Raw genomic sequence first — 27,739 nt, 5'->3', positions numbered from 1 at the left:
CTTGGGTCCAGCCACTCTACAGAGAAGCCCTTTCAGAAGTCATCACTTTGTGACTTGGGCAGAGGCCGTGGCACTTAGCTGGTCTCTGCTGTGTCCTCCTCTCTCACTGGCTCGGTCCTGTTGTCTCAGGCATCTTCTCTCACCAGAGCACACAGTTGTCACCCACGCCTCAACGCTCTCCATGACCTGCCACCAACCTACAGCAGCAGCTGCATGTCTCCCTGCATCTCCCCAGGCAGCATGTGTCTGAAAATGACCGGGCCACTTGCACTCTCCCTAACGCCCATGGCCCGCCCCACGTCCCTGTCACGGCGCAACACGTCCCACCCATTTGGAGCGCCTTTAAAGAGTCTGTCTGTCTGCACAACTGCCACTGTTACTCGGGCTGCTGACACACCCGCTCCCGGACTTCATGTGAGGCCTGCCTTCCTCCCTCGGGGGTCTGGGATTCAGTGTAGCTCAAGTTCCATAATTCTCTCCTCCGACTCCAGGTCTCAGGTCCTCTCCCTTGGGGACGAGGTCCCCAACTCCTCCCGCCACAACTGCGGTGGGTCCAAGTAAAACCCTCCTCAAAAACACCTTCTTCTGTGTGCTAGTTCCAGATGGGTCTTCTCAGTACTCACGTGGCTTCCCAGGGACCAGGATGCCAGGGACAGTGTGCCCTGGGAAAGGGATGGCCTGGCTCCTGGAAACGAGGAAGCTCGCTCTAATTCAGTAACTTTGTGTTGTGATATGTACCTTAGTCTTGTAACTTTTAATTAATTCATCACCAAGAAACTGGTCTTGAGTTTCCAAAATTGGTCTTAAGAAAATTAATGAAGGCACATCTGGGGACTGACGAGGCTTAGGCTCAAAGCCTGGCGTTGGTCGGATCAGCCAGGCAGGTCTTCACTGGAGGCGTATTGTGGCCAAGCAGCCCATTACCACCATGGCCACACTCGCATTTCATTAATAACTAAATAATAACGAACCAGTTCCACCAGGGACTAGGATCCATTTTTTTTTCATATAAGTGAAAAGAGACATTTAAGGTATCACAGGGTTGACTCAATCAACCCCTGAGTAAGAACTGCTTCAACAAGTATGAAATAATGGGTTTAATTTTTTAATTCTTCCTCTCAAATGTTTTTCTATTAGAAAATAAAAGAAAATGTACCCAGAGAAGTTAAAAAATATTTTATCATTTTTTTCATTATTCCACCCACAATCTGATAGAAGAAATTGTGAAATCAACTCTCCATTTTGCTTAAAGAAGAGAAACAGACCCCGATCATTGGCTACAACATCAACTTTAAGTGCACTGATTTTTCTTTAGTGTATAAAACACGTTCAAGTTCAGCTTTCTTTTTAAAAAAACAGTTGTTTAAACACAGCAAGGTTAACACAAACTGCTCCCACTGACCAAATGTCTCGTAACGTTACCACAGCCCATTTACACCCGAGAGAAAGTTGTTTCGAGTCAGCGTTCAAGGGACAGTGGTGGGAACTGTAAGGAGAATTCAGTGGGTACTGAGGATTTTAAATTATTAAGGAACTTTACATAGGTTTTATAATAGGTAAAATAAAGAGAGTGCTTCAACAATTATTTGATACTTTTTCCTTTCAGGAAGAGACCGGTTTCTCTTTACAACCCAGGTGTTACCTCACAGTTCAGTGACCACGGTGATGACGACAATTTCGCGTTTCACCTCTAACTCAGTCCAAAATATCCTTTCACTTTTTCATAAGCCACACAGGCGATGATGACCGCAGGCAGCACTTTTATGACGTTGGGGGTGAGCCCCCTGAAAAACCCGCTTTTTCCTTCTGTGTTATATATGTCCTGAATGAGGTGAATCATAGAGGTCGTTCCTTTACCCTCCAGTGCTGTAAATTTAAAAAATCATCGTAATTCAATATTTTATCTTTAAGATTTTACTTATTTACTTTTAGAGAAGGGGAGGAAGGGGAAAAAGAGGTAGAGAAACTTCAGTGTGCGGTTGCCTCTCATGTGGTCCCCACTGGGGACCTGACCCACAACCCGGGCACGTGCCCTGACTGGGAATCGAATCAGCGACCCATTGGTTCGCAGGCCGGCACTCGATCCGCTGAGCTACAGCAGCCAAGCCAATAGTGTACCTTCACATATTAAAGCCAGTCCAGTGACTACTGAGAATCTGCAGGGCACTCCTCTCCCTGCCTGTAGAACTGTCCTGTGTGGGCCACTACCACGGTCACTGGACATGTATGGTTATTTAAATCCGAATTAATTAAAATTAAGTAAAACTAAAAGCTCAATTTCTGAGTGGCAGGAGCAACACTTCAGGTGCCCGACAGCCACATGGGCCCTGTGGCTACCGCACTGAACAGCACAGATAGAAAATCTCCCCATCGTTGCAGGAAGTTCGACTGAACAGCACTTGAGAGTCTTTAATTGGGGCCTCAAAGGAGCACTGGGATTTGGGCGTGACATTTATTTTGAAAGGGGGATAGATAAGGAATGGGATGGACAGAGATTCCCCACCTGGACTGCAAAGTAAATTAAACCTGAAAATCTTCCCAAAAGGAAGTGGGGGAGAGAATGTAAATGAGTATCATTTAGGACATGAGTTACTCGGGAAGATAATCGTAGGATTATGTGATGGGTGTTTTTTCTTCTTGAAAAGTGAAAAGGGTATTTTCTTCGAATCTAATCTCCTGACATTTCATGTGAGAGGAAGGAAGCAGATGCCCTCCCTCCCGTTTCTTGTCTCCTTGCCAAGAGGACAGGAAAGTGAAACCACGCACGGCATTCGAGTCCACACGTCTCAGTTCCTGAGGCGGAAGACGAGGCAAGTGCCGGCTCCTTCCCTGTCACTGCCGCCTCGGGCCGAGCCAAGCAGACCTTCCCTATCGCTCTGCCTGGCACTTCCTCACCGCAAACGCTGGGAGAGGCCCAGCAGCGACAGGAGGAAGGTGGAGAGCCCCACACGGAACTGCGAAGAGCCCTGCCAAAGGTTCTCCGGGAACGCGACAGATTCAAGATCGTGCTTCAAAAATCAGAAGGTGAGCTTTTAATTTAGCCGTCCTACAGTTTTCCTCATTTTGAAATCATTTAACTTCTACTTTAACTTTTAACTTAGCTTTTATTGAGTCATTAAATTAATAATGGTTTTATTAATTATTTCTTTTATTAACCTTTAATTTTGTGGGTCCCCTGCTGGGAACTGGCCTGCAACCCAGGCACGTGCCCTGACTAGGAATCGAACCGCCATCCTTTGGTTCACAGGCCCGTGCTCAATCCACTGAGCTACACCAGTGAGGGCTTATCGACCCTCTAAACTCTGTGCTTCATTGGAAAGCAGCGCTCACCTTGCGCCTGCATGCGTGTTCTGACGAGGTTCAGGGGGAAGCTGGCTATCTGACCGCTGGTGTGAGACAGTGTGCTGCAGCCCAGCAGGACCATCAACCCGGGGTCCACAGAGTTGGCTGCGTAGTGTTCCAGCCAGTAGTTTTTCAACAGCTGGAAGAGAAGAAAGCAGTAAACATCCTTTAACTACTGCGCAAGTCTGAGTAGGAAGAATTCATCACTCACACAACTTAGTGACTAGCTTCTTCATTTAAGAATTATATTGTTTTCTCTGATGCGACCGCGTTTTGTCCCCCAGAAACCTGACCAGTCAGTAGTGTTGTCTCCACTTTACAAATGTTATAGGTGAGGAAACTCGTTCCGAGAGACTAAGTTATCAGGTCACAGAGCCGGTGAGTGGGAGTCAAGCCTGGGTGCTTGACTTTAATAACCGTTCTTTCCAAACTCTTCATAAATGGCCCTTCCTGCCCCTTGTACAGGGAAGGCTGTCCCTGCCGCGCCATCAGGACAGTGTGTGCAGATGTTTTCAAATAAATGCACTGTGTCTGTGTGGGCTCTGTTTATTCTGGGTCTCGTTTGCTTTGTTTTGCTTGGTGGTTTGGTTTGTAATGGCATTGAAAGACCCAGGCAAAACCCTGGACAGCCTCAGGGGGACTTAGAGAACAGTGCAGAGGAGACTGCTAATCTTTTCTAGGTTAAAAAAACCATATGGTGTCAACTCTTAAGAAAGATTTACCTTTCCGAATTTGCTTTTCCTTGAATGAAAGTAGATAGAAGGAATTTTCACAATAGTAGGTTTAAAATATCACTAAGTGCTTCTAGAACTGTTTACTTATTAGACTACACACTGGACCAATTTACTATAAAATGTATAATTTGATGCTTTTGAAAAATTAAATTTCAAAATGTCTTTGGCTCTGTGTACATTTAGTACAGCCATGCAACACGAAGAGAGAAATGTGTGATATCACTCCGGCATAAAAGCAAAAGACATTGAAGTGTAGAAATAAAAGAACAGTGGGAGGCTAACATTAAACAGGAGCAATGAAATTATTTTAATAAGGTCACAGAAGCAAGAAAACAAAAAGGAAAAGAAATATATTATAATATTCGATACTTTAAACTCCTACCAATAAAAGTAAGCATATCTCTCAAGTGCTAAATGAAACTGGCTATCTGTCCTCACCCTGGTACCATTTGCCAAAAATGCCACCAAGCCTCTGCCCAGAGAGCTGTCCCTCCTGCACGGAGAACGAATGGAGTTGTGCTGGTACGGTGCACGCTGTCACCTGGCTCTAATGACCAAATGGCACGTGGTTAAGGTGGCCTCCCTGAAAGGGATGCATGGTCGTAAAAACAAAACGGCCGGCCGAAAGGGGAGTAACCTGGGGTCCTGCCTGTTCAGCACCACACTGCCGGGGTAGCTGCCCCGTCCCCACCCTGCCTGTCCCCGCAAGCCCCCCACCACTCCTCCCATCAGTTCTCGTTTTCGCGATGGTGCGGTAACACCTGCTTTCCCCATCTTAGCTGTCCACCAGACCCTCCTAAGGAGTTACCAGACCTGAATCCCAGGCATCTCCCCAGAGTAAGTAATTCAGAATCTCTTGAGATGTAGCCCAAGAATCTCATTTTTTTATCGATCCACGTACAGGTAATTCTGTTAAGATCCAGAGTTCAGAACCACTATCTTATCAACATTTTGGCCTATAATTATTATTACCCAAAACTTACACATACACACACCACCAAACAAAACATATTATTATTAGAATACCAGACAACTAACATATAAATGAAAAGCCAAATAAAACCAGTCAATTCACTTCTTGGTCAGAAGCTATTTCATGAAAAGTCATTTATAACCAGTTTTTTAGAATAAAAACTATTGTGGTAGCAAATTTTCAAGTCTAACACATATTGTCACACCAGAAGAATAAACTCACCTCATAAACAGTAAGATCTATGCCTGCATAAGGTATAATGCCCAACACGTTAGCGATGTAACCTCTGAAGAAGGTTCTAACACCTTCTTGTTTCAGAAGCGTCTTGCCACAGTCAATAATTCCTGAATACTGCCCAGTTTTGCCTAAAGCCAGTCTGGTCTTTATAACCTAAATGTGAGAGGACAGAATAAAAATACATCGATCAGCTTACAACCTGGCAAATCATATGGTATCACAATGTTTGCCACTTATCAGAGAAATCAAAAAAGAAAGCAGTCTTGAACATAAGTTTGATTTATTAATTGACTCAGTAATGAACTGATAGAGACCTTTTTTAAAAAAATTAAACGGGAGACCGGAACGCATCACCGTGGCTCTGCCTGACACACCCACTCACGCTCCTTCAATGGGCTGTGGGGCAGCAGGTTCTGAAACAAATTCACCTGAGACGACATTGCTGCTTCTAAGTAAAGCAACGATGGCCACAATCCAAGGTTACAACGAGGGGGTGGCCGTGGTGAGTGAAGAACCAACGTGAACACAAACCTTCTGTGTGCCCGACTGCATACTCTGGGACCTAGCAGAGCAGTGCGGCCTGGGCCCTGTGAGTTAACAGGACTTGGGCCCATTCGTTGCTCAGGAAGGAGTGACATAAGGGGCCATGAGGGCCTCGGGGACTGCAGTGAGCTGCCCCTGGTCAATATGCCTGAGCTCTGTGTAATTCTTCTGCTATACCTCACTGCTTGCCCTCCTAACTCCATTAATTTAAGTTAAGAGGCCCTACATAGTACATTGGAGAAATAACTCCCCAAAACAACCCAGGTGTTTTTTCAAGTATCAGCCCCACCTTGACGGGGTAGTCCTGGCGGAGCCACCTTGGAGCAGTCAGGGGGCATTGCTCTGGTCTCCGACCTGCGCTGCCGGCCCTGTGACTCAGAAAAGCCCATTCTGGAAGCACAGCGCCTTCCAGCACGGTGCCCTCTCTCCCCGCTCACCACCTCCGAAGGTCTGCCTTGATGGGGGATCTGTTTCTTAAAAGTTATCATTCTAATTAAAGGCATTACTTTAGTTAAAATAAAAATACATACCTCTATGGGGTAAATACAGGTCTGAGCAGTTACGCCAGCCAATGAACCAGATATAAATCTCTCAATAACTCCTATTTTAGCACCGTCAAAGCTAAGCCACTTCTTATACTGCATAAACAAAAGTGGTGGGATGTACAATGTTACTGAAATGGAATATACATTGTTTCTAAGTTTAGAACACTAATTAGTACTATAAAACTATTTTAAAAATTATTCCAGACACCTGATATTAGTATCTGGCAGAATACGTGGTTTTAATTTCTATGCAATAAGATGCACCTTTTCCCTCTGTTCTGCAGAGTAAGTTGGCAACATTAAACCACATAAGCACACTGTGAGTGCAGCTCTCTTTCGTAACAGCCACACACAGGACACAAAGTGGCGCAGTGGCATTCTTTACCTCTTTTCAACCCCACATCTTCCGCAAGAAAGGCACTTAATATTTTTCGGCTACTTGGATAGTCAGGAATAGTAACGGTAATGTAAAAGGCTCTTTTTGTTACAAGGAACAGCAGTTTACCCTGATCAGCTCAAGACACGGGGAGGTCACTGCAAAAGCACGTGCGGAAATAAGGAAAACAGAAATATCCATGTAAAGGTCCGGCTTCACGGAAACTAAAGGCAGTCCAGTCTCACAACATTGAAACTGGAAACTCATCTGGAACCCACAAAGCAGATCATTGTGCCCCGCCCTACTTGCCTCTCCCAGTGGTGGCTGAGTGGTACAACTCAGCCCCTCCCTAAGAACTACCTCTCGGGTCCCCAAACCAGTGGCTTCCCATCAGCAAGTGTGGCAGGCACTGCTGTCTGCTCCCCATGCCTGTGACCATCTTCTCCTTTTTAGTAATGGAGCTGACTCAGCTATCAACTGCATTTCCCTCTCCTCCACTGCAGCGAGGCTGGGTGGCTACGTGACTCATTTTGGCTAATGAGATGTGAGGGGAAGTGGGTTATGCAAATTCTGAAACATCTCCTTAAAGACGCTTGGAGTCCTCTTTCTTCCACCTGGGAAAGGGAAGGTGGGCATGACCTCTGAAGCCAGATTTTAAGACGCTGTTTGCCCTGGTTGGTCCCTGCCTCTGTCGTATTTCAGCTTCTGTATTTTGGCAACCCTTTGTTACAACAGCTTAGAATGAACCCTAACATGGACAGAAACCAGTTACCAGATGTGGGGTGCTGTCATAACTAAAACCTAAAACTCGTGGCCCTGGCTCTTCTGTTAGCAGGACAGACCTGGCAGTGTAAGGAGGCGGGATCCATCTGAGGCTTGGTGGGCATGCTTGACGACACTGCCCCCGGGGGTCGCTGGGAGGGCAGACCACATGCTTTCTGAGACTGAAGTCCTAGGAAAACGGACTGTAAATCGCAGAATGCGGTCAGTGTTGCCCACTCCTTCTGCTGTTAGCAAGATGGATGAGACTGAGCGAGGCATCTCGCTGCCTTTCGGCCGCAGGGCCTTCTCCAAAGCCAGTCTGCAGCAGAGGTGGAAGGGAATAGGGTTTGACTGTCGAGGAATGTGGGCTTCTAGGCTGGAGAAGCTACCTGCTTCTGTACCGCACAGAAGGAAAGAAGGCTGTCCTACAGAGCATGCCTATCTGCAAAATTCAGATTAAGGCTGTCGTCATCTGATTTCAGCCTATAGCTCCAGTGGACATCAATCTAGCCTCCTACGAAAACGAGACAGAAAGGGAATGACTGAGCGCAGGAGCTAGAAAACCAAATATCAGAAGAGAGATCTTTGGATGTGGTTACTTCACACGATACTGACTGAAGGCAAAAAGACAGGAAGTATAAAGAGTTTTGGGGGGAAAAGGGTACTGCTGAAGATCCATAAGCACAGCCTGCTCAACCCTGAGTCACTGATCTCCAAAGCAAGCCCCCCAACCTCAGCAGGCAGGGAGCCGGCCACGGCAAGCACCCCCAGTGCCCCGCACAGCACCTGCACAGCCCCGGGCACTCACACAGACAGAACGCAGCTGAGGCTGCACCTGTCTGCATCTCAGCCCCGGGGCCTTCTCCAAAGCTGTCAGAGCCAGGCCAGTGCAGAGGACGAAAACCTGAGATGTGCAGAGGGCTCGTGGACTCTGACGTGATGCTAATAACTTATACTATGTGAAAATATGTGCAAAGCTCACCTCAGAGTGAATTATTTAAGAAAAACTAAAATCCTAAATCAGATGAACAAATGTTAAATAAAACAAACTGCTCAAAAGGAAACCTATATTGGAATGTTTTATGAGGGCCTTTTGCACTATGACACTGAAATTCAAAAAACTACTAATGCTCATCAGTTATGAAAATATACTGTAATCCACGGAACATCCTTTATAAACAAAAGCAATATGAGAATGAAAGGTAATCCAATGAGAAACAACAATGTCGCTTATATTTAAATTGACATGTATCGCTTGTGAACGCTCTAGTTTTCTCCCTCGTGACAGTCTGAACATTTTCAACATTGAATTTAAAATCTGATCTTTGTTATAAATTCCACAGACAATAGCATTTTACCTGTTCATAAGCCCCAATCTTGACAGCCGTCTCAGGTGCAATTTTAAAAACATTTGCACCGTTTCCTCGCCAAAGAGAAAGAATTCCTCCTTCTTTTACCATCTGCTCAAACCCACCAATGAATCTCATTTTTCTTGACCCTGAACTATGAACCTAGAAAAAAAAAGAGAAGAAAGATATTCCTGGACTAACTGATACGGCTGTGCCTTCTCGCCTGGGGCCCCGAGAGCCAGAGAACCTGCAAGTATCCCAGTCACTCTGATGATGACAATGGCCATCAGTGCGCTGTCAGAAAGCCCCAGAACAAAGCAGGCGTGAACCCAGGACCGAAGTCCCCCAGACTCCTTGTGTCCCCCATGTGTCCCCCATGTTTCCCCCACATGTCCCCCAACACAAATACTGGCAATCACTTTGAAGAAACAGCATCGTAATATGACTAATGAAGAGGCTGGGCATAAAGAGGCTGCAGAATCTGGCCAGGAAAATGGACGAAGACAAAGAAAAATACTGGGAACAGATCGCCAAGAGGTGGAAGATGGCCCCCTTTGACAGCTCCCACCTCTCAGTCCGAGTCAGTCCAAATTAAGCTTTTCTTAGACAAAAGTAAGATCTTAGAATAATAATATCAGACATCAATAAAGAAAACTATTTATAACCCATTACCGAATGTCACAATGTCAGAAAAAACCCAAAAGACAATAAAACACCAAAGTATGTAAATTTAACTACAAACTTAAATTCACTACATAGTGTAGTACTCACTTTTGTATCTTTGCATAAAAAGTATTCAGCAAATGTTAAATTTAATTTTTAACAGATTAAACCATTCACTATTTTATAACTACTATTAATAATCCATTACCCAGTAAAATAAAAGGTAATGAGACAATACTACCTCTAATGAAATATTAATAATACATTCTAAGTAACTTATTTTCCAATTTTTAGAAATTATTGAATTATTTAGAAATTATTCCAATTTAAGAAATATTCTTAATACTTAAATAATAGAGTAGAACCATTCTACTATGCAGGTGTCAGAGACTAGAAGTAACTAATAAATTAGATTAATGGTGTCCTATCCTTCTTTAATAGATTTAGTTAACATTTCTAAAAAACTTCTAATAGAGTGGTTCTGTTATTTCAAATAAAAATTAATTCAAATAGCATAGAAACATCTTTAAGAAAATTAGGAAATTTTTTAATATTGAAAATATTGTAAAATAATTTACTTTTTCAGAAAAATGTACAACTGTAATGACTACTATGAAATGTGCCAAAACATTGCCTTTGAATATTATCAAGGCTTTTTCAAGCTACTTGAAAGCGTAAGGGCCAGTGAACGTGTGAGCCAACTACCTGCATCATGAGTTTCAGGCGGTCGAAAGGCGCCGTGCACGTCCGGGAAACCGCACCAGCTATTCCTCCTGCCACCAAACGCCGCCACCAGTCTCCAGAACGCTTCTCCTGCTCAGTGAAGTCATCTGGAATAGCTATGCTCTCCCCTATGTCAATGATCTGACACAGTGTAAAAATGGAAGTAGGCAACAGAGAAAAGTGCTTCATAAATTAAGAGGATAATTTTTTACAAAGACCAAAACCACAAGATTTTTTTTTCATATCTCATCTCCTGTTAATGGAGATTGACTATGTCCTTCGCACTTGTGCTAGACCGCATGATGTTTAAGAATGCATTCCAATATAGGTTTAATGCAAAATCAGTTCCCACTAATGAAAGAAATTGAAGAAGACACAAATAAATAGTAACATATGCTGTGTTCATGGACTGGAAGAATTAATATTGTTAAAATGTCCCTACTACCCAAAGCCATCTACAGACTCAATGCAATCCCCATCAAAATTCCAATGGCATTTTCACAGAAACAGAAAAGAAATCCTAAAGTGCACATGGAGACACAGGACCCAGAATAGCCAAAGCAATCCTCAGACAGAAGAACAAAACTGGAGGCACCACACTGATTTCAAACTATACTGCAAAGCTATGGTAATCAAAACAGTATGGCAATGGCATAAAATAGACACATAAATTAATGGAACAGAATCGAGAATCCAGAAACAAATCTTCACATATACAACCAACTAATATTTGACAACAGGGGCAAGAATACTCAATGGGAAAGGACAGTCTCGTCAACACAGTGTGCTGGGAAAACTGGATCACATGCACAGAATGAGACCAGACCCCTGGATCACACCACTTACGAGAATTAACTTAAAATGGATTAAAGACTCTTAAACTTCATTATCTTAATAGATAATATCTTAAACTGTGAAACTCCTAGAATAAAATACAGCAATAAAACTCCTTGACATTGGCCTTGGCAATGATTTTTTTGGATTTGAAACCAAAAGCATAATTAACAAAAGCAAAAATTTTATAAGTGGGACTACATCAAATTAAAAACTTCTGCACAAAAAGAAATAATCGGCAATATGAAAGGGCAACCTATGATATAGGAGAAAACATCTACAAATCACATAACAGATAAAGGGTTAATATCCAAAATATATAAAAACCTCACACAACTCAACACAACAACAACAACAAAAACACTCCAAGGAAAAAGTGGCTAAAAGAACTAAATAAACATTTTTCCAGAGAAGACACACAATGTCTGACATATATATGAAAAGATGTTCCACGTCACTGATCATCAGGGAAAAGCAAATCAAAGCCACAATGAGTTATTACATCATACTTGTTAGAATGGCTATTACCAAAAAAAAACACACACACACAAATAAAACCCACAAGAAATAACAAGTTTTGTAAAGGATATGGGGAAAAGAAGATGTGAGATATATTACACACATATACACACCCCACATATACACACATGCCCACATGGATGTATGCATGTGTGCACGTGTGGACTGAGTGTACACACACACACACCCCACACATGCATGTCTATGCCTGCACAGCTGTATATGTGTACACGTGTGCATGTGCTGTGTCTGCACCCCCACATATACACATGCACCCACAGACATACACATGGGGGGATGTGCACACGGAAATGTGCACACACCTACATGTACATGAACATACACCTATACAATGGTTTATTATTCAGCCACAAGAAAGGGAATTCCTGCCACTTCCTTTTTTCTGGATGGACCTTAAGGGCATTATGAGCAGTAGAATAAGTCAGATGTAGAAAGACAAACAGTGCACCGCATTAGTCGTGTGTGGGACCTAAAGAAGCCGAATTCATAGAAACAGGGAGCGGAATGGCTGTTGCCAGGGGCTGGGGTTGGAGGAAATGGAGGGATGTCGGTCGAAGGGGACAAACGTCAGTCATGAGATGACTCACTTCTAGAGATCTCGTGTTCGGTGGGGCGACTAGAATTCACAACACAGTGTTTGTTACAGACTTGAAAGTGGCCAGGGGAGTAAACTTCCACCGTTCTTAGCACAAAGTAGAAACGGAAATTATGTGAAGTAAGGCGGGTGTTCACTACCCTACTGTGGCAATCATCTCACGACACACGAGTGTATCAAACACCATGTGTACACCTTCATTTACAACGTTGTGTATCAATTACACCCCATAAATCTGGAAAACGAAGACATAAACAGACAATGCATAGAAGAGCACATGTGAACATATAAGATTTCTATGAAGAGTATTGTATAAAGTGCACGAGGAATCAATGAAATGCACATTAACCCAACAAGATACCATGCCCAAGGGTATGGCAAGTATACCCAGCAAGATACCATGCCCAAGTATGGCAAGTACCGTCAGAAAACTGGACAGTACCGACTGACTACAGTAATGCACAGAGGAACAGGAAGCTTCCTGCGTTGCTGAGTGAGCTGGCATGGCAAGCCATTCTGGGAAATAACACAGCTGCATGGTATTTTAGTAAATTAAGACTGGATGCCCTGGTAAAATTTATAAATGCATGCTCCTTTTGACTCAGAAATCTGGGTGACGTTCTTTAAGATACACAAGAAAAAAAAAGAACTTTTCTTTCTTTCTTTCTTTCTTTCTTTCTTTCTTTCTTTCTTTCTGGGGAGTTGGAGAAAACCTAGATTTCAATTACTATTGTAATGGATAAAGGAAAATGTGTTAAATACATACTATGTAGAAGTTAGAAGCAATAAACTAAATAAATGTGTAACAAATCTTAAAATCTTAATGTATTGTGAACAATGTTAAGAAATCAGATGTGGCCTTTAGCATGATACTATCTGTGTAAATTAAAAGCACACCCATGAAATGACACTGTATGATTCCTAAGAATATATACATATTCAAGAACACAGGTAAAACATTAGAATAAGTGCCTGTCATGTAAGTAACAGTTACTGAACACATATACTACCTTTTCAGCCCTTTTCTGAATACACTAATTTAATTCTCAGAACTCTTACCATTATTTTAAGATTTTATTTATTTATTTTTAGACAGAAGGGAAGGGAGGGAGAAAGAGAAGGAGAGAAACATTGATGTGTGGTTGCCTCTCCCATACCCCCAACTGGGGACCTGGCCCACAACTCAGGCACATGCCCTGACTGGGAATAGAACCAGTGACCCCTTGATTCACAGGCCGGCACTCAACCCACAGAGCCACACCAGCCAGGGCAGAACTCTTCCCATTATTATCCCCAGTGTATAACTGAGGAAACTGAGGCACAGAGGGGTCCTATAACTAGTGGGTGGCAGACATGAGGTTCAAACCTGGACAGTCTGACCCCATGCCTGTGCTCCGGACGCCCCACCCCCGGCACTGTCATAAAGAGGAGGTGAGAAGTCAAAAGGAGATTCAAATAGGCAAATGTCACAAACAAATGACCAACTTAACCCGCTGCCAGAAAAAAAAGTCTCGAATCACAAAATCTCACTCGTTCCTTGTAACTTTGAGGCAAGTGGTTATATAAAAAGAGCAGAGAGGTAACATATTTGATCCATTCTGATTCTAAAATTTTGAGCCTTAATCTGACTTCACATTTCTTATGACCAAAGCCCAAACTGAGTACATCATATCTGTGAATAAAGTACATTATTTTGCTACTTTTCTAGGACAGTGAAATGGATCAGAATAATTTATTCTCAACACTAAGTAGGGCCCTTTCAGCGAATGGGTATCTATCTTAAATTCTAGGTTTTAGTGAACAAAGCCATCGAGGTAGCTGTGTTTGTATAGACAACACTAAACTCCTTGCTAAATTAGTAAAACACTATTAGGAGAGACTACTTTAGCCACTGAGGCTGGAAGTATTATAAGGATTATGTGATTGTACTAACAGCTATAACACTTAAAGCAAGTAACAATGGAGTGAAATAGGAAGTAATCTTACAGTGGACCGCTTCCAGAAACCAGCGATTTCATCGATGCTTGCTGCGGGGTGGAGTAAAAAGTAGTACTTCCACTCATCCCAGTCGATGGTCATTGTCCCATCACTATCAATGCTGAAATCAAACAAACAAACAAACATAGTACTTACAACATTTATAATGAAGTTGGCTCCGTTATAAAAATGAATTAAATGCCTCTTGCAAATTATAGAAGCCTTCATGCATATTGCTGTACTTTCATAGTTTAACAGACATGGTTTATTTTTTAGAAGATTTGAGAATATAATAGAGTTGTACCCAGTGTTGCCTAATGGTAACATCTTACATAATTATGGTACATTTGCCACAATTAATGAACCAATATTGATATATTATTATTAACTGAAGTGCATACTTTATTCAGAGTTCCTTAGTTTTTAAGTGATGTCCCTTCTCTAAGGATTTCCATGTAGCTGTCATGTCACCTTAGGTTCCTCTCAGCTGTGACAGCTTTTCATACTCTCCTTGTCTTTGTGAACTTTGAAAGTTTTAAGGAATACTGATTATTTTGTAGACTGCCCCTCTGATGGAATTTATTGTGCATTGCTTTTATTTTTTTTTAAGATTTTATTTATTTTTCAGAGAGGGGAAGGAAGAGAGAAAGAGAGGGAGAGAAACATCAATATGTGGTTGCCTCTGGTATGTTTCCTATGGGGACCTGGGCTGCAACCCAGGCATGTGCCCTGACTGGGAATCCAAATGGTGACCCTTTGGTTCACAGGCCAGCACTCAGTCCACTGAGCCATACCAGCCAGGGCTGCATTGCTTTTTAATTGTTCACTTGTATTTCTCTCACACATGCCTGTGATCTTTTAAAGAGAAAAGCATTTAAAGTCACCTTGATATCTCGGGCACTGAGTAAATGTTTGTTCAGTGAATGAATAAATAAATATTAGCTGAAGATGAACCTCGCATCTTTTGATTCTTCTGATAGTAGTTTTCCTCTGACCTCCTCCTTACTTATAGCTCTTAAAATCAACTTTAAAATAATCTTTTATTGTTAGGGGCTGGGTGAGAAGGGTGAAGGGATGAAGGATTGAAGGAAGTAAGAGAGGAAGGGAGAAAGAGAGAGGAGGGAGGGAGGGAGGGAGGGAGACTCATGGACACAGAGAGAGTATGATGACTGCCAGAGGGAAGGGGGAGGAGGCGGCAGAATGAAGTAAAGGGGAATAAATGAATAAATGATGATGGAAGGAAATGTGACTTGGGGTGATGAACACATAATACAATACACAGATGATGTTTTGTAGCATTGTATACCTGAGACCTATATAATTCTATTAATCAATAAATTCAATTTAAAAAGAAAAGAAATCAAATAACCTTTTATTTATGAATTTAAAGACTCACTTTTACCATGTGAAATTGAGGACCGACTTAACTTTTAAGCATTCCAAATTAAAAAATACATTAGACATTCTTTCTTTACAGCCTGAGTAAAAAGGTGAGATTAAGTGAAATGCTTTCTCAATTGCATTTTTCTCAGTGAAAATTCTACAAAACAAATTCCACTCTACCAACAAAAAGATCCGTACGCTGTCCGGTGCCAGCCAACATGAAATAACGGGTGCAGAACTTGTCCTCTCGCTACAAACAACTGTGAAACTTTATACAGTCTTCCGTATACATGGCCAAATGCCAAGCTGTGCGTGACTGTCAGTCTGGTGAACGTGGTTACTAACAGCATTTACTATGGGCTGTGAGCTTCATGGAGATTCTGTGGCTGAGCGATGTTGGAATCTGGGAATGAAGGGAAATAGGGAGGGAGGAAGGGAAAGAGGGAGGGAGGGAGGGGGTGCTACATTTATAGAAATCAGTTTCTGGCGTGGAATATTAAACAAAAGTGAAAACTATTAAAAATAACGCTGACCTTTGTAGAATATTTTTTGCCTGAGCTTCAGAAACATGTACACCCAGTGATTCCAAAGCAGCAATTAGTTCTGAAATGTCTATTACTCCTTAAAAAAAGTGAAAAAAGGTCAAGTTAAAGTATCTGAGAGGATAACAAGGCAAAACATACTTAGAACACAATAGTCTGAAAGAGTCCATGTGTTTTACAGGCCTGTCACCACTATTCACAACCCAGAGACTAAAAAAGCTCTAGAACTAAGAGACACTTTGCCAGCTATACTTTAATTAAAAAGGGCTTTACATTCCAAAATGAAATATATATATAACGTTTTGCAAATTTGGCACCAAAATTTATTTGGTGGCAAAACATGCCTTTAACTGATGTGAAGTTAGTTTCAGTCAATTATTTGTCTAATTCAGCCTTATCATTCACTTGTTTCACTGAAGGAATATTCGGGTAGAGTTTACCTTTGAACAATATGTGGCTGAACTGTGTGGGTTCACTTACACACAGACGTTTTTCAATAAACACAACAGGGAATTCGTGTCTGTGGGTTTTGTGTCCCCGGGACCAACCAACCTGTAGCTGAAAATAGTATTTTCACATTCCCAACCGCAGTTTCATAAGCACGAATCAAAAATATTGTTTTCAATCTACAGTTGGTTAAATCAGTGGATGTAAAGGGATAACTCTAGTCGACTTCTTGAAGATTCAAAAGTTAGATTTTTGATTGCATGGGGTCGGTGACCTCCAAACCCCTGATCTTTGATGTCAACTGTATGTAGTTACACAGTGGACCCCACACCCCACTTGGAGCATTAAATAGTATGTCATGTAGGCACTGTATTGCTTTTCCAAAAATCCAAATTTTAAGTATCTAAACACATCTGGCCCCAAGGGTCCCCCCCAAAAAAGACTGTAGACAGATGGTGAGTATTGTACCTACTTGGAGTGAAGTACAAAGCTAATGTGGCCACTCCGCATTTTATTAGGAAAGCTTAGAAGGAAACATACCTGAAGCACAACACCACTCTCTTTTTAACACAACCACATCTTATGTTAAATAACTCAAATTAAACAACCCATTTGATACACGCCTACTGTGCATTTCAATCTCACACTGCTGGGTGCTGTCCAGGAAATTTTAAGTATTCCATATCCTCCTCAAAGTCTAAAACTTGTACCTAATGTCACTCCCCAAGTCCAAAATATCTTGGATTCCTCTCTGGTGTCAAATGGTTGAGGATACTCAGTCTTCTAAAATACGAGGACAACTTTTTTCATGTTAAAAACAATCCACTTTGGTGCCACCTGGTTGAAAAATATGTGATGTGGAAAAGCTTCCATAAATTCCGTGTATCTTTAACTTGTCTTTGATCACGAGTGTGCAATCTTGGATCAACTTGTGGCTTCTTCTCCAGGTCTTGCCTTGCATCACTCACGTGCATTCAGTTACATGGAGGTCTGCCTGAAGTCCGAGATGGCTCCACTTACACGTCTGTCACTTTGGATGGGCCTGCAGAGCAGCTGGGGGCTGAATGGGCATCTCTCTGCATGTGGCCTTTCCAGATGGGTAGCTAGTCCTCTCTTCTGGTGGCTTAGAGTGTTCAAGAGGGAGCATTCCAAGAGGACAAGTCCGAATGTGCACGTACTTGACAAGCCTTGTTAATGTCCTCATGGCCCAAGCAAGTCCAAGGGCCAAGCCCAGGTCAGTGTGGTTCAGGGCTACATAAGGGAATAAATCCTGGGAGCTCTGACTCACGGGGCAGCCAACAGAAAGCAAAGTTAGCCCTGCTGTTCTTATCTGTAAAACAGTTACTCTGAGAGAATAGTGCGATACAGAAGATAAAGAGCTAGACCAGACATGGCAGGCAGGAAGAGTCCAATAAGTGTTAGTTCTTTTCCCGCTATTTCCTCAATATCCAGAAACTCCAACCACAAAAAGACTCGTAATGGTGAAATAATGTTTAATAATTACTTCCTTCACATATTTATAATAGCAGTCCACGGACATTTTGGCTGAACAGGGGCAGGGGCTCAGGTGCTTCCTGATGAGAGAAGCAAGCCGATCAGTCCACATCGGGCTTGATGCTTCCAGCTGGCGAGTCTGATCCTGCACCGGCCCACGTGCATCCTCTCAGCTCCACTGAGTATGAGGCCCGGAAAGCCTCCTGGGGAGCAGCAGGGGCGTTAAAAATGAGGTTCTGCCTGCTCTGATGTTTAACACACGTCAACGCAAGAGTCCCAAGAGGACCGATGATGTCAAGCAAGACTAGAGGGGAAAGAAAAGGCTGAGGCAGTGAGCCAGAGCTGGTCCTAGAACATGGAGGGACATGTCGCTCCAGGGTCAAGGAGGCACGTCCGACTCCAGATGTATCCTATCCACGCTGGAAGCCCTTGCACACTCAGGGGGGAAGTGGCTGCACATTCACATGAACTGAAAAGGCTGCACTTTGAGGCCCAAAACGTTCTGGTATCAGGAGGCTTCTGCTTAGGCAAGCATCCCAAGAGAGAGGAGTGCATCAGGTCCTAGGGCTGCTGTAACAAGACCACCATCTAGGTAGCTTAGAAATACGGGAACGCGTGGTCTCACAGTTCTGGAGGCCAGGAAGCTGGAACCGAGGTGCCAGCAGTGCCCAGTTTCCTCCGAAGACGCTGGGGAAGGATCTGGCCTGTGCCTCTCTCCTGGCTGCTGGAAGCTTCAGGTGTTCCTTGGCTTATAGGCGCAACGCTCCAATCCCGACTCCATCATCAGATGGCCATTTCACATCATCCTCTTCCGTGCACATCTGTCTCTGTGACCCACTTTCCCCCAAATGTCCAAATAAGGTCACATCTAAAGCAGGGAAGCAGGACTTCAACACATCTTTGTTTGGGGAGACACGATTCAACCGATAACAGAGGAGGTACTTTCTGTCCCACCCACAAAACCATCCTCGGGGAGGTAAACAGGCTGAGCCACACACAGAGGCAGTCACGGAGGCGGCCGCAATGACAACGACCAGAGCAGGCAGCTCTGTCCAAGCATGACCTCGGCAGGGCCGCTAGCACCTGAGCTCTCGGGCCCAGGTGGGCAGCAGCCCCAGTGACCACAGCTCAGCTCCACACCTATGTCGCAGCTCAGGTGCTCAAAACCAATGAAGCCAGTGGGACCTGGGACGCCAGCTCTACAGAATGGTGACTCTGCAGGCCTCTGGGAGGTGAGCTACGAGGTCCCAGGTGGGCCAATCGAGGCAGAAATGAAAAGATCTATATTGCTAATCGGTATGCTACTTTGGGATTTCCATCTTGTCTCGGGAAGAGTATTCTCTATTCTCTAAATATTATTCTCTAAATATTTATTCTCTAAATATTAACGTGTTTCTTAAATAGGGTACAGCTGGGTTCTGATTAACAGGGGCAGGTTAGTCCGAGATGGCTGCAGAAGTGGCACTCTGTGCCCACATTCGGTCTCTCGGATTTGAGGGTCTGCACCGAAGGGAAGCAGAGTGCACCTCTCCCCGCACCTCAGCGGGGACACTGGCCGCAGCACGGCGTGTAAGAGGAAACAATTGGAGCCATCCTAAATATCGAACAATACAGGACTGATTAGATAAGTCTACTCACAAGTGGAATACTTTATAGAGTCATTAAAAATGTGTGTGAAAAACATTAAATGAAGTAGAAATGCTTATAACAAATTAAAAAATAGGGCAGCAAACTATACATACAGTGTGACTGCAATTTCATTCAAAGAGAGAGAAAGAAACCAAGAAAAAAACAGACACAGAGTCTAAAAGGAAACATAAAAATGCTAAACCTGATCGCTAGACAGCAGGGTTACAAGTAACTTTTACTTTCTTTCAGAGCTTTTTGGTGTTATCTAACTTTCCTGTAACTGAAAGATTTTCAGAGTCAGTAAGAAAATAATAAATGTCATTTTTAAAACCACGGGACACTTTCAGCTCATACACTGCAAAAGACTGGAGAGATCTACTCACTAGGCCAAGAAATTATACATCCAGAGGGCAAAAATTATTTCATTAAAAAGATAGTAACCACACAGAAATTATAATACTAATATAGTTTATACGTTACTCTTAGAAATTAAAAAATTCTGCTAAAAAGCAACAGAATTGAATCTTTTGAGAGCAGGAATTAAAGGCTGGTAAACCTACCCCTTAGTACTGACTAAAGGTTAAGCTAATTGTGAATAAAACACACACACATACACACCATCATTATTTTTGTCCAGACTATTAAACGCCAGCCTCATTTTTTTCTCATGGTCTTTAAGGTATCGCATAAATTCTTCGAAGTCCAATCCTGAATCAGCATTGGTATCTCCAGCTTTAAAAATGTCCTGCAAGAAAGAAGAAACCATGGCAGAGACGCACTGCAAGCCAAGCCCCGGCGAACACGGGGGCCCTTCCCTAGTGCTGATTTCCATCAGCAGCCCCTGGCCTGGTTCTTCCATCACAGCTACAAGGCTAAGTACATTAAGCAATCTTCTTTATTTTAATCCGTGTAATACTAGAGTCAATAGCCACCATGTCATTCCAAATAATTGTGGAGCTGAGAAGTACTTACCTGAGGTTATCAATGAATGCCAAGTACCTTGAAAGAATAAAGACACTAAGACACATAGTTCTTGCCATCAGAGACCTCACACTCTATTAGTTAAATGAGATAAAGTATGTGAAATTCTAGTATGACCCACTGCTTCATCGTTTCAGACCAGGCCTTATGAAAGTAAGAGTGTATGTTCAAGTCTCACTGGGGTCTTAGGCTTTTGTATGTAAAAAAATAATAATCATAATTTTAAATTGCATATCACCAGTAGACTCCTATGTCAAGGGCACAGGCCATGTCTTGTTCATCTTTGTACCATCAATACCCAGCATAAAGTATGGCACACAAAGGCCTTTAATCAGTATTTGCTGAATTGAGAAATACTGAGAGGTGGGCCCTGGACTAGACACTCAGAATAGAAAGACAAGAAGACACAGTCGTGCCCTGAAGGAAGTTACAGGCGAGCAGAGACCACTCACAGAACCAACGAGAGCGTGTTAGGTGACCTAACGGGAACGTCTTCAAGGCACAGTGGAGGCGTGGGGGATTCGGGAGCACCTTCCCAGAGGAAGAGTGCTCGCACCGAGACTGCAGGAAAAAAAGGCATTAAGTGGGCAGACAAATGGGAAAAGCTATTCCAAGAACATGTGACAGTATCTGCAAGCAGGCAGAACGTACATAAACTACAGCAAACACAGTAATAATGAAAGTCATAACAACAACAGCTACTATTCACTAAGTACTTACTTCTAAGCATTTTATATACATATTAACACATTTAATCTTCATAACAACCCTACATAGTTCCCATTTGCTAAGGGCAAAACACAAGGGAGAAAAGTGGGAGATAAGGAAGGTGGGGAGAGCATGAGAGGAGTTACAGACCACAAGAAGAATTTCAAATCAATTCCCACCAAGTATTTCCCAATGAGTGAAATATGCTTCTTACATGGAAATGGAACTAAATAGCAGTAAATCGCAGTGTGAGAAAATTATTCCTGTTTCAATTACCTTTCAATCCTTCTGATTATATCACAGAGAACGTCTCAGTTTTGTGTTAATAAGCCTTACTACTTACCAACTTTTTTAAAAAATCAAAGCATAAGGCTCAGGGTCAGCTTTCTCAGACAATACAGTATTTAGTCAGAAATCAATAACACGGATTTATTTTTATTTTGTTTAGTTTATGCTTTTTTTAACATCAGCATGTTAACATACTGATACATATTTTTTTGCTTTATTTATTTTTATAGAGAGGGGAAGGGAGGGAGAAAGAGAAAGAAGCATCGATGTGCGGTTGCCTCACACACGCCCCCAACTGGGGACCTGGCCCACAACCCAGGCATGTGTTCTGACTAGGAATTGAACCAGTGACCCTTTGGTTCTCAGGTTGGCACTCAATCCACTGAGCCGCACCAGCCGGGGCTAGTTTATGCTTATTTTTAATGTACTAGTTTTCTAACTATAGTAGTGGTCAATGTCTTACTTTTTAAATAACTTCTTGACATGTAAATGAATGTATTTACTCAAAATAATAGGTAAATAATAGTACAATCAGTTCTTAATTATAGAAAACTGCACGAAGCTGGGAAATACTGCTGTAAGTAACAGCGCTCTGCTGACAAATTTTGAGCAGAGGAATGCCATGACCAGTGTTAGAGAGGTTATTCCAGAGGTGGACTTTGATGGGGGAGAGAAAACAAAAAAAAATTAAAAGGTCAATAAAGAGACTATTGCAAAAAAAAAAACCCAGTGGAGAAATGAACCTCTGAACTAGGGGGAAGGCAGCAGGAAAGCAACAAGCCACTAAGAGTCTGCAGAAAGTGGGAGGTGACTTGATCACTGACACAATAGAGAGAATGAGGGAAAGAGAGGTGCCTCGGACTGCAAAGAGGCTATTTGGGTTGTCAGGTATACAGTGGGACCTTTCTCTGAGAGCAGTCAGATTTGCAAGGAAAAGAGGTTGATGAGTTTGATACCATGTTAATTGGACTAAATGAACACAAAGTAGCAGTATGTTGTCAGCCTTGTTAAGATACATGCACTCCAGAGGGAGAGAAATAATAGTCAGTGAAGATTCGGCAGTCTACCACCATCAATTAAGTACTTCCAGGGCCAGTGGTAGAAAAAATGTTGCATGGAATTTATAGTAAGCCCCACCCAAAAAAATCTGCAGCAGAAAATTTTAACAGTTCCTGGCATTCTATAGGGCCATGGTAGAGAGTGCTTGACTACAGAATGACCACACAGCCAGACTGCCTATCCTGAGTTGGGTTCGGTCAGACCCACCACCAGGCCACAAGTCTGGGTGAGCCCACCAGCAATCCGTGTGACGGACAGCACCTCTCAGGTCAAAGTGAAGCAGAATCAGAGAGCACGAGCACACACTCTAGGCGGCAGAGCCTCGGCCATTAGAACAACCCAAGGGTTAGCGAGTGTATACCTTACACTGCACTGAAGACCCTGTTCTACAACAAAGGGGCCATATAATGACCATGAGACTTGCCAATCCTATCACACAGCACAACCCAGGAGCTGCTGGCCTGCTGTGACAGAACAAATACGTGGTTTCCTTCCCAGTGACAGCCAGGAGACGATCACCTTCCAGGATGGGCTACCATTCCTGAAGACACAGTACCTGGGGCGTTAAACTCATTTTCACCGGGGGCCACATCAGCCTCGTGGTTGCCTTCAAAGAGCCGAATGTAATTTAGAACTGTATACATGTGACTACTCCTTAACTAGGGACAAGGAGTTCCAAGCTACCACCGGGTAGAAACAAGGTGGAAGGCCAGATTTGGCCAGCAGGCCTTGTGTTTGCCTCCTGTGCAGTATACACCCTATACCAGTGTTCATGCTAATGTTCTTATGCCCCTGTGGTTCCTCTCTGATTCCCACCTCCCTCTCAGGTTTCTTCTCTGACATCCTTCTCAGGTTAACAGAAGCCTGAGATACCTGAGAGGCTGAGGCTGGGCTAAGAGAAGGAAGTTAAACCAGAGACTAAAAATAAAGCCATGTAGATGAAACTGAGATAAAAATGAACTTGGAGCAGTAGGTTTTGGAGCACAAAATGAAAAGAAAAAAATATATATATTCATGAATATATATATATCCATGAATATATATATATTCACAGTGGGTGTGTATATATATATATATATATATATATATATATATATATATACCCACTGTGTGTGTCTATGTGTGTGTGTGTATTTTTTTCATTTACTTCCTCAGGAACATAACTCTCATGGAATTTCCTGAGCCATGTGAATGTTTGGACTTCATACTCACACATCTTACTGGTACACTGTCTAAAGACTGTTACGGGGCATTGATACAGGGGAAATAGAATAATGTTCTCCTGATACCCTGAAACTTCCGGCTAAACAGTTTGCAAATAATCGAGTCAAAGACCTGTCTAGAGAAGGAAGACATCCCTCATTCAGGCGGGGCACTCAACAGTCAGCTGACATGCAAAGCCATGGCTCAAGGTCTGACTCGCCCTCCACCCTTCGGTGTCCTAAAGAGACGGCAGCTCTGGGGCCCCGTCTGTGCCTGTCTCGAGGTGAGAAGGTCCTGATTAAAGAGGTCTTTTATGCCCACGTGCACAAAGGCAAAACGCAGCTCCTGAAATTTGGGCCACGGTCAGTAAACGTTGAATGAGTCCCCAGAAACCCATTCAGCATCTCCCAAAAAGCACAGAAAAAGGCTCTGGTCACTCTAAGGCTGGGACTGTGTTTCAAGGGGCTGCATTACTGGGCATGAGGGGCTCGTAAAGAGCCCCTACACGGGCCTTTGAAAGCAGCTCCAGAGAGGGCAAGTCTGGCTACCCCCTCTCCCCACATCTGTCCGGACTCCCGGTGCCACCTCCTCTCGGTCAATCACCTTCTCCGACTGCAGGCCAAACGTGGAGCTCCAGTTCTTCAGCCCTTCCCGCAGCTCAGTGATGTCCACCACCCCGTCCCCGTTACGGTCAAGGTCCTGGAAGAGGATCTCATAGTTGAAGTAGTCCTCGTCTTCCTGGCAGGCCGCGGTGGGCAACACGAAGCCCCGCAGCCAGCGCAGTACGGCCCCTCCGGGGCTGGGGGGCTGCGGTGGGGTCTTCAAGGCCGCCTCTCCTCCCGGACGTAGCGAGGACCTTGGGCCTTGCCGCCATGCCACCCGCCGCCTCCTCGACGGCGACGCCAGGAGGCCGGTCTCAGCCGTAGGTGCGGCCATGGCAACAGGCCGACCCAGCGGCCGCGCTTCCGGAGCCCCCCTCCGGGGCGAAGGTACTGGCGCCTGTGCGTTCTCGGGCACTCACACGGGACCCTCGGGCGCGTAGCCTCGTGGGAACACAGCGAGCACCACGTGAGAGTTGGCCCACCGGAAGTTGGAATGTGAGGCGCCGGACGCGACGGACTTCCGGCCTGTGGTGGACCCGGAAGCCGAGGGCCATGTGGGGAAGGGCAGCTCGGTACCCAGGCCACATCCACCAGGCGCTCCTGTGTCCAGAGTCATCATATGGAAACTTATTAAATATTATTTCTCCAAGTGAATGGAATCGGGCTCCTTACAAGAAAAATAGTTCTACAAAACCTGGCGTCCCTTTCCCCTTCCCAAACATAGCTGTGCGTACACACCCTCCCATCTGCTACCAGGCCTGAAAGTCTGCTAGAGAAGCTTGAAGTACAACAGGGACTTTTAATTGTTTGTTTGTTTTACCCCGGTGGGTCAGCTGGTTAAATGTACGGCTGTGGACGTGAGGATCGCCCGAGAACACAACAGTGGGTATTGGTGTCATCTGTTAGGCTTCATAACTCTCCACTATAGCAAAGGGTATAAGGTTACAATACACTGTAGATGCTTCCAGGGCGTTAGATGAAACTGGAAGGAGGAGCACCGAGTGCACCCATGGGAGTGCCCTGGGGCGGGAACATTCCGGAGCAGGCTGCGATCAGGGTTGCAATTCCGCAGCCATGGGATACGCTCGGTGAGAGCTTGGGGGCAGCTACCCGCAGACCCGTGAGGTTCCCGAGAGCGGAACCTGGGCACAGGCCACAGGCAGTTGGCTCACTGGGGCGTTTCATTAACGTTGCAATAATGCAAGCGGGCTTTTGACATTTTCCCACGGTTTGGCCCCCATTTAGGCAAGATGGTCAAGTCTTCCATGATACACCAACGCAGCTCACCGATGGGGTACAAATGTGTGGAAAGTGTTCCGATAGCGGAGTGACAGAAAGGACATCTGTTACCTGAGGCCCCCACTCCCATTTTGCTCTTGGGAGCCCCCCACTGTCCCTGCGGCCTGTCCTCCCCCTGGCCCAGGGGGATGCCCATGCGTCCCCGTGGTTGTCCAGCTTCTGGAAAAGCGCTTCAAAAAGGCTGTCGGAACAGCATTCCTGGCCAGCCACGTGGCACCGCACAGTCACCAGGCGCGAGGTGACCCTGAGAAGCGGGAAAGCCGAAGCCGCAGGCCCAGCTGCGGCTCTAGACATCAGCCACTAGGGAGACTGGGAGGGAGAGGCGCCTGCCTGCCACCTAGCGACCGCGCAGAAACGCGGGTCCCAAGCCTGCGCGCTCCGAGTCAGGGGAATGAGAAGAGCTGTCAACAGCCCTGGTTCCAGACCTGCTTCTGCCTGTTAGCCACTTGGAACCACCACCGCCCTCCCCCGTGTTGTTGGGGGTATTTTTTTTTGGGGGGGACAGTTTCAGGTTACGTTTGGCTGGGGCTTCTGAGACAGCACAGTTCTCATTCAAACTCCAAACTGGCTGAGGGAAGTCCTATGGTTACATGTTTTTATGGGAACTTTTTTCAGTTTTGTGCTCACAGCCAAGGTGAGCCGCAAAGGGCGGTCCTAGGCCGGTTCTCTCTCTTCCTCTCACTGGGCCAAGGCTTCATCTCTCATTCCATCAGCACCTTTGGTCAGAACTAAATACCAAATGCCGAAATACCGGCGTCCCCTGTGCTATGGCTCCCTCAAAAGGCTCTGCACCTGTTTGCTCCACTTATATTCACAGCTTAGGCAGCAAGGAGCAGTAAGATGACATCAGCCTGTGGGCTATGTTTACGTGAAACAAATAAACTCAAGACAGAAGCCACCATTGCCTCTGGTCTTCCGCCTGATCAATAAACATCCTCAGTTAATAAGGCACAAGCAGTCAAAAATAACTGGTGACCAGAAAAATGCCCAGGTTAAATGATAATCAAAGTGACTATAAACCCAGCATTGAAACTGTTAAAGTGGATTAAAGTTAAAATAACAAGTATTTTACATGAAATCACTATGTTGAAAATCACTGTTTTACTATTTTATATAAACCTATACAGTAGTAATATTTATGAAACAAAGAACTTTAAAGACTAATGATAAATGAATATTGTCAGAATTATGCAAATTGCCACAGCGTATGATCTATACAGCACTTACAGAGTCCATATAGTGTGCTAAGCAGTGTACTGACTACTAGAGCTACGAGGAGCTCACAGACTGATGGTAGAGCTCCTCTACACAAACACATGAATTATAAAGTACTAATTTTAAGTATAATTTTTATTCATGAGCAGATTCTTCAGATTTAGCAAATAAAAGAATTTTTTTTAGTTTTTATAAAAACATCCACTGTGCAGCAGGGGAAAGGCTAAATGTAATTTGGCCCAATGGCCAGTAGAGGGTGCTAGAACACCAGAATGATGCCTTTATGGACAGGGTTGCAGGCATTTTTCTGTAAATATAATTTACTCAATTAATATTTTTCCCCAACACTCATTATATACTTACTTGTCTGTTCGATATGCAAAGTATATAGATTCATCCTAAATAAAATACACTCGTGATTTAGAAAAATGCAGTGAAAAAATCCATTTTCACTTACTTCCGTTTTATTTCATTCTATTTTACGCTTTTTCTCTATGTCCCACAATATCGTGAAAGCTCACCAACCAAAGAAATACATTGCATTAGTCTTTTATCATAAGTGTTGCAAATACTGTTTATCTGTCTTCTCAGTATCTTTCAAGAGTAATCAAGTTCATGAAACTCAATGTCATGGGTGTATCAAGCCAGTTGTAGATGTTGACAGAAAATAAATTATAAAAATCTCTGTTTTCTGTG

General features: G+C 43.8%; 1 protein-coding gene across 1 annotated transcript; it reads right to left on the bottom strand.

Moving 5' to 3' along the window:
* Positions 1 to 1,560: 1,560 nt before the first annotated feature.
* Positions 1,561 to 24,863, bottom strand: LOC119054493 (calcium-binding mitochondrial carrier protein SCaMC-1-like). Its single transcript, XM_053655866.1, has 11 exons — positions 24,476 to 24,863; positions 21,154 to 21,230; positions 20,307 to 20,433; positions 16,110 to 16,197; positions 14,203 to 14,314; positions 10,230 to 10,388; positions 8,871 to 9,023; positions 6,360 to 6,467; positions 5,272 to 5,439; positions 3,331 to 3,481; positions 1,561 to 1,866 (listed from the first exon to the last, which is right to left on the bottom strand). The coding sequence occupies exons 1-11, from the start codon at positions 24,861 to 24,863 to the stop codon at positions 1,691 to 1,693; spliced, it is 1,707 nt and encodes a 568-aa protein (XP_053511841.1). The 3' UTR covers positions 1,561 to 1,690.
* Positions 24,864 to 27,739: the final 2,876 nt, after the last annotated feature.

The sequence above is a fragment of the Artibeus jamaicensis genome, unplaced genomic scaffold (assembly GCF_021234435.1).
Source record: "Artibeus jamaicensis isolate MK-2021 breed Jamaican fruit bat unplaced genomic scaffold, CSHL_Jam_final scaffold_1689, whole genome shotgun sequence".
Classification (NCBI taxonomy): Eukaryota; Metazoa; Chordata; class Mammalia; order Chiroptera; family Phyllostomidae; genus Artibeus; species Artibeus jamaicensis.
The sequence above is the reverse complement of the archived record's forward strand: the minus strand, read 5'-3'. Positions and strand labels throughout refer to the sequence as shown.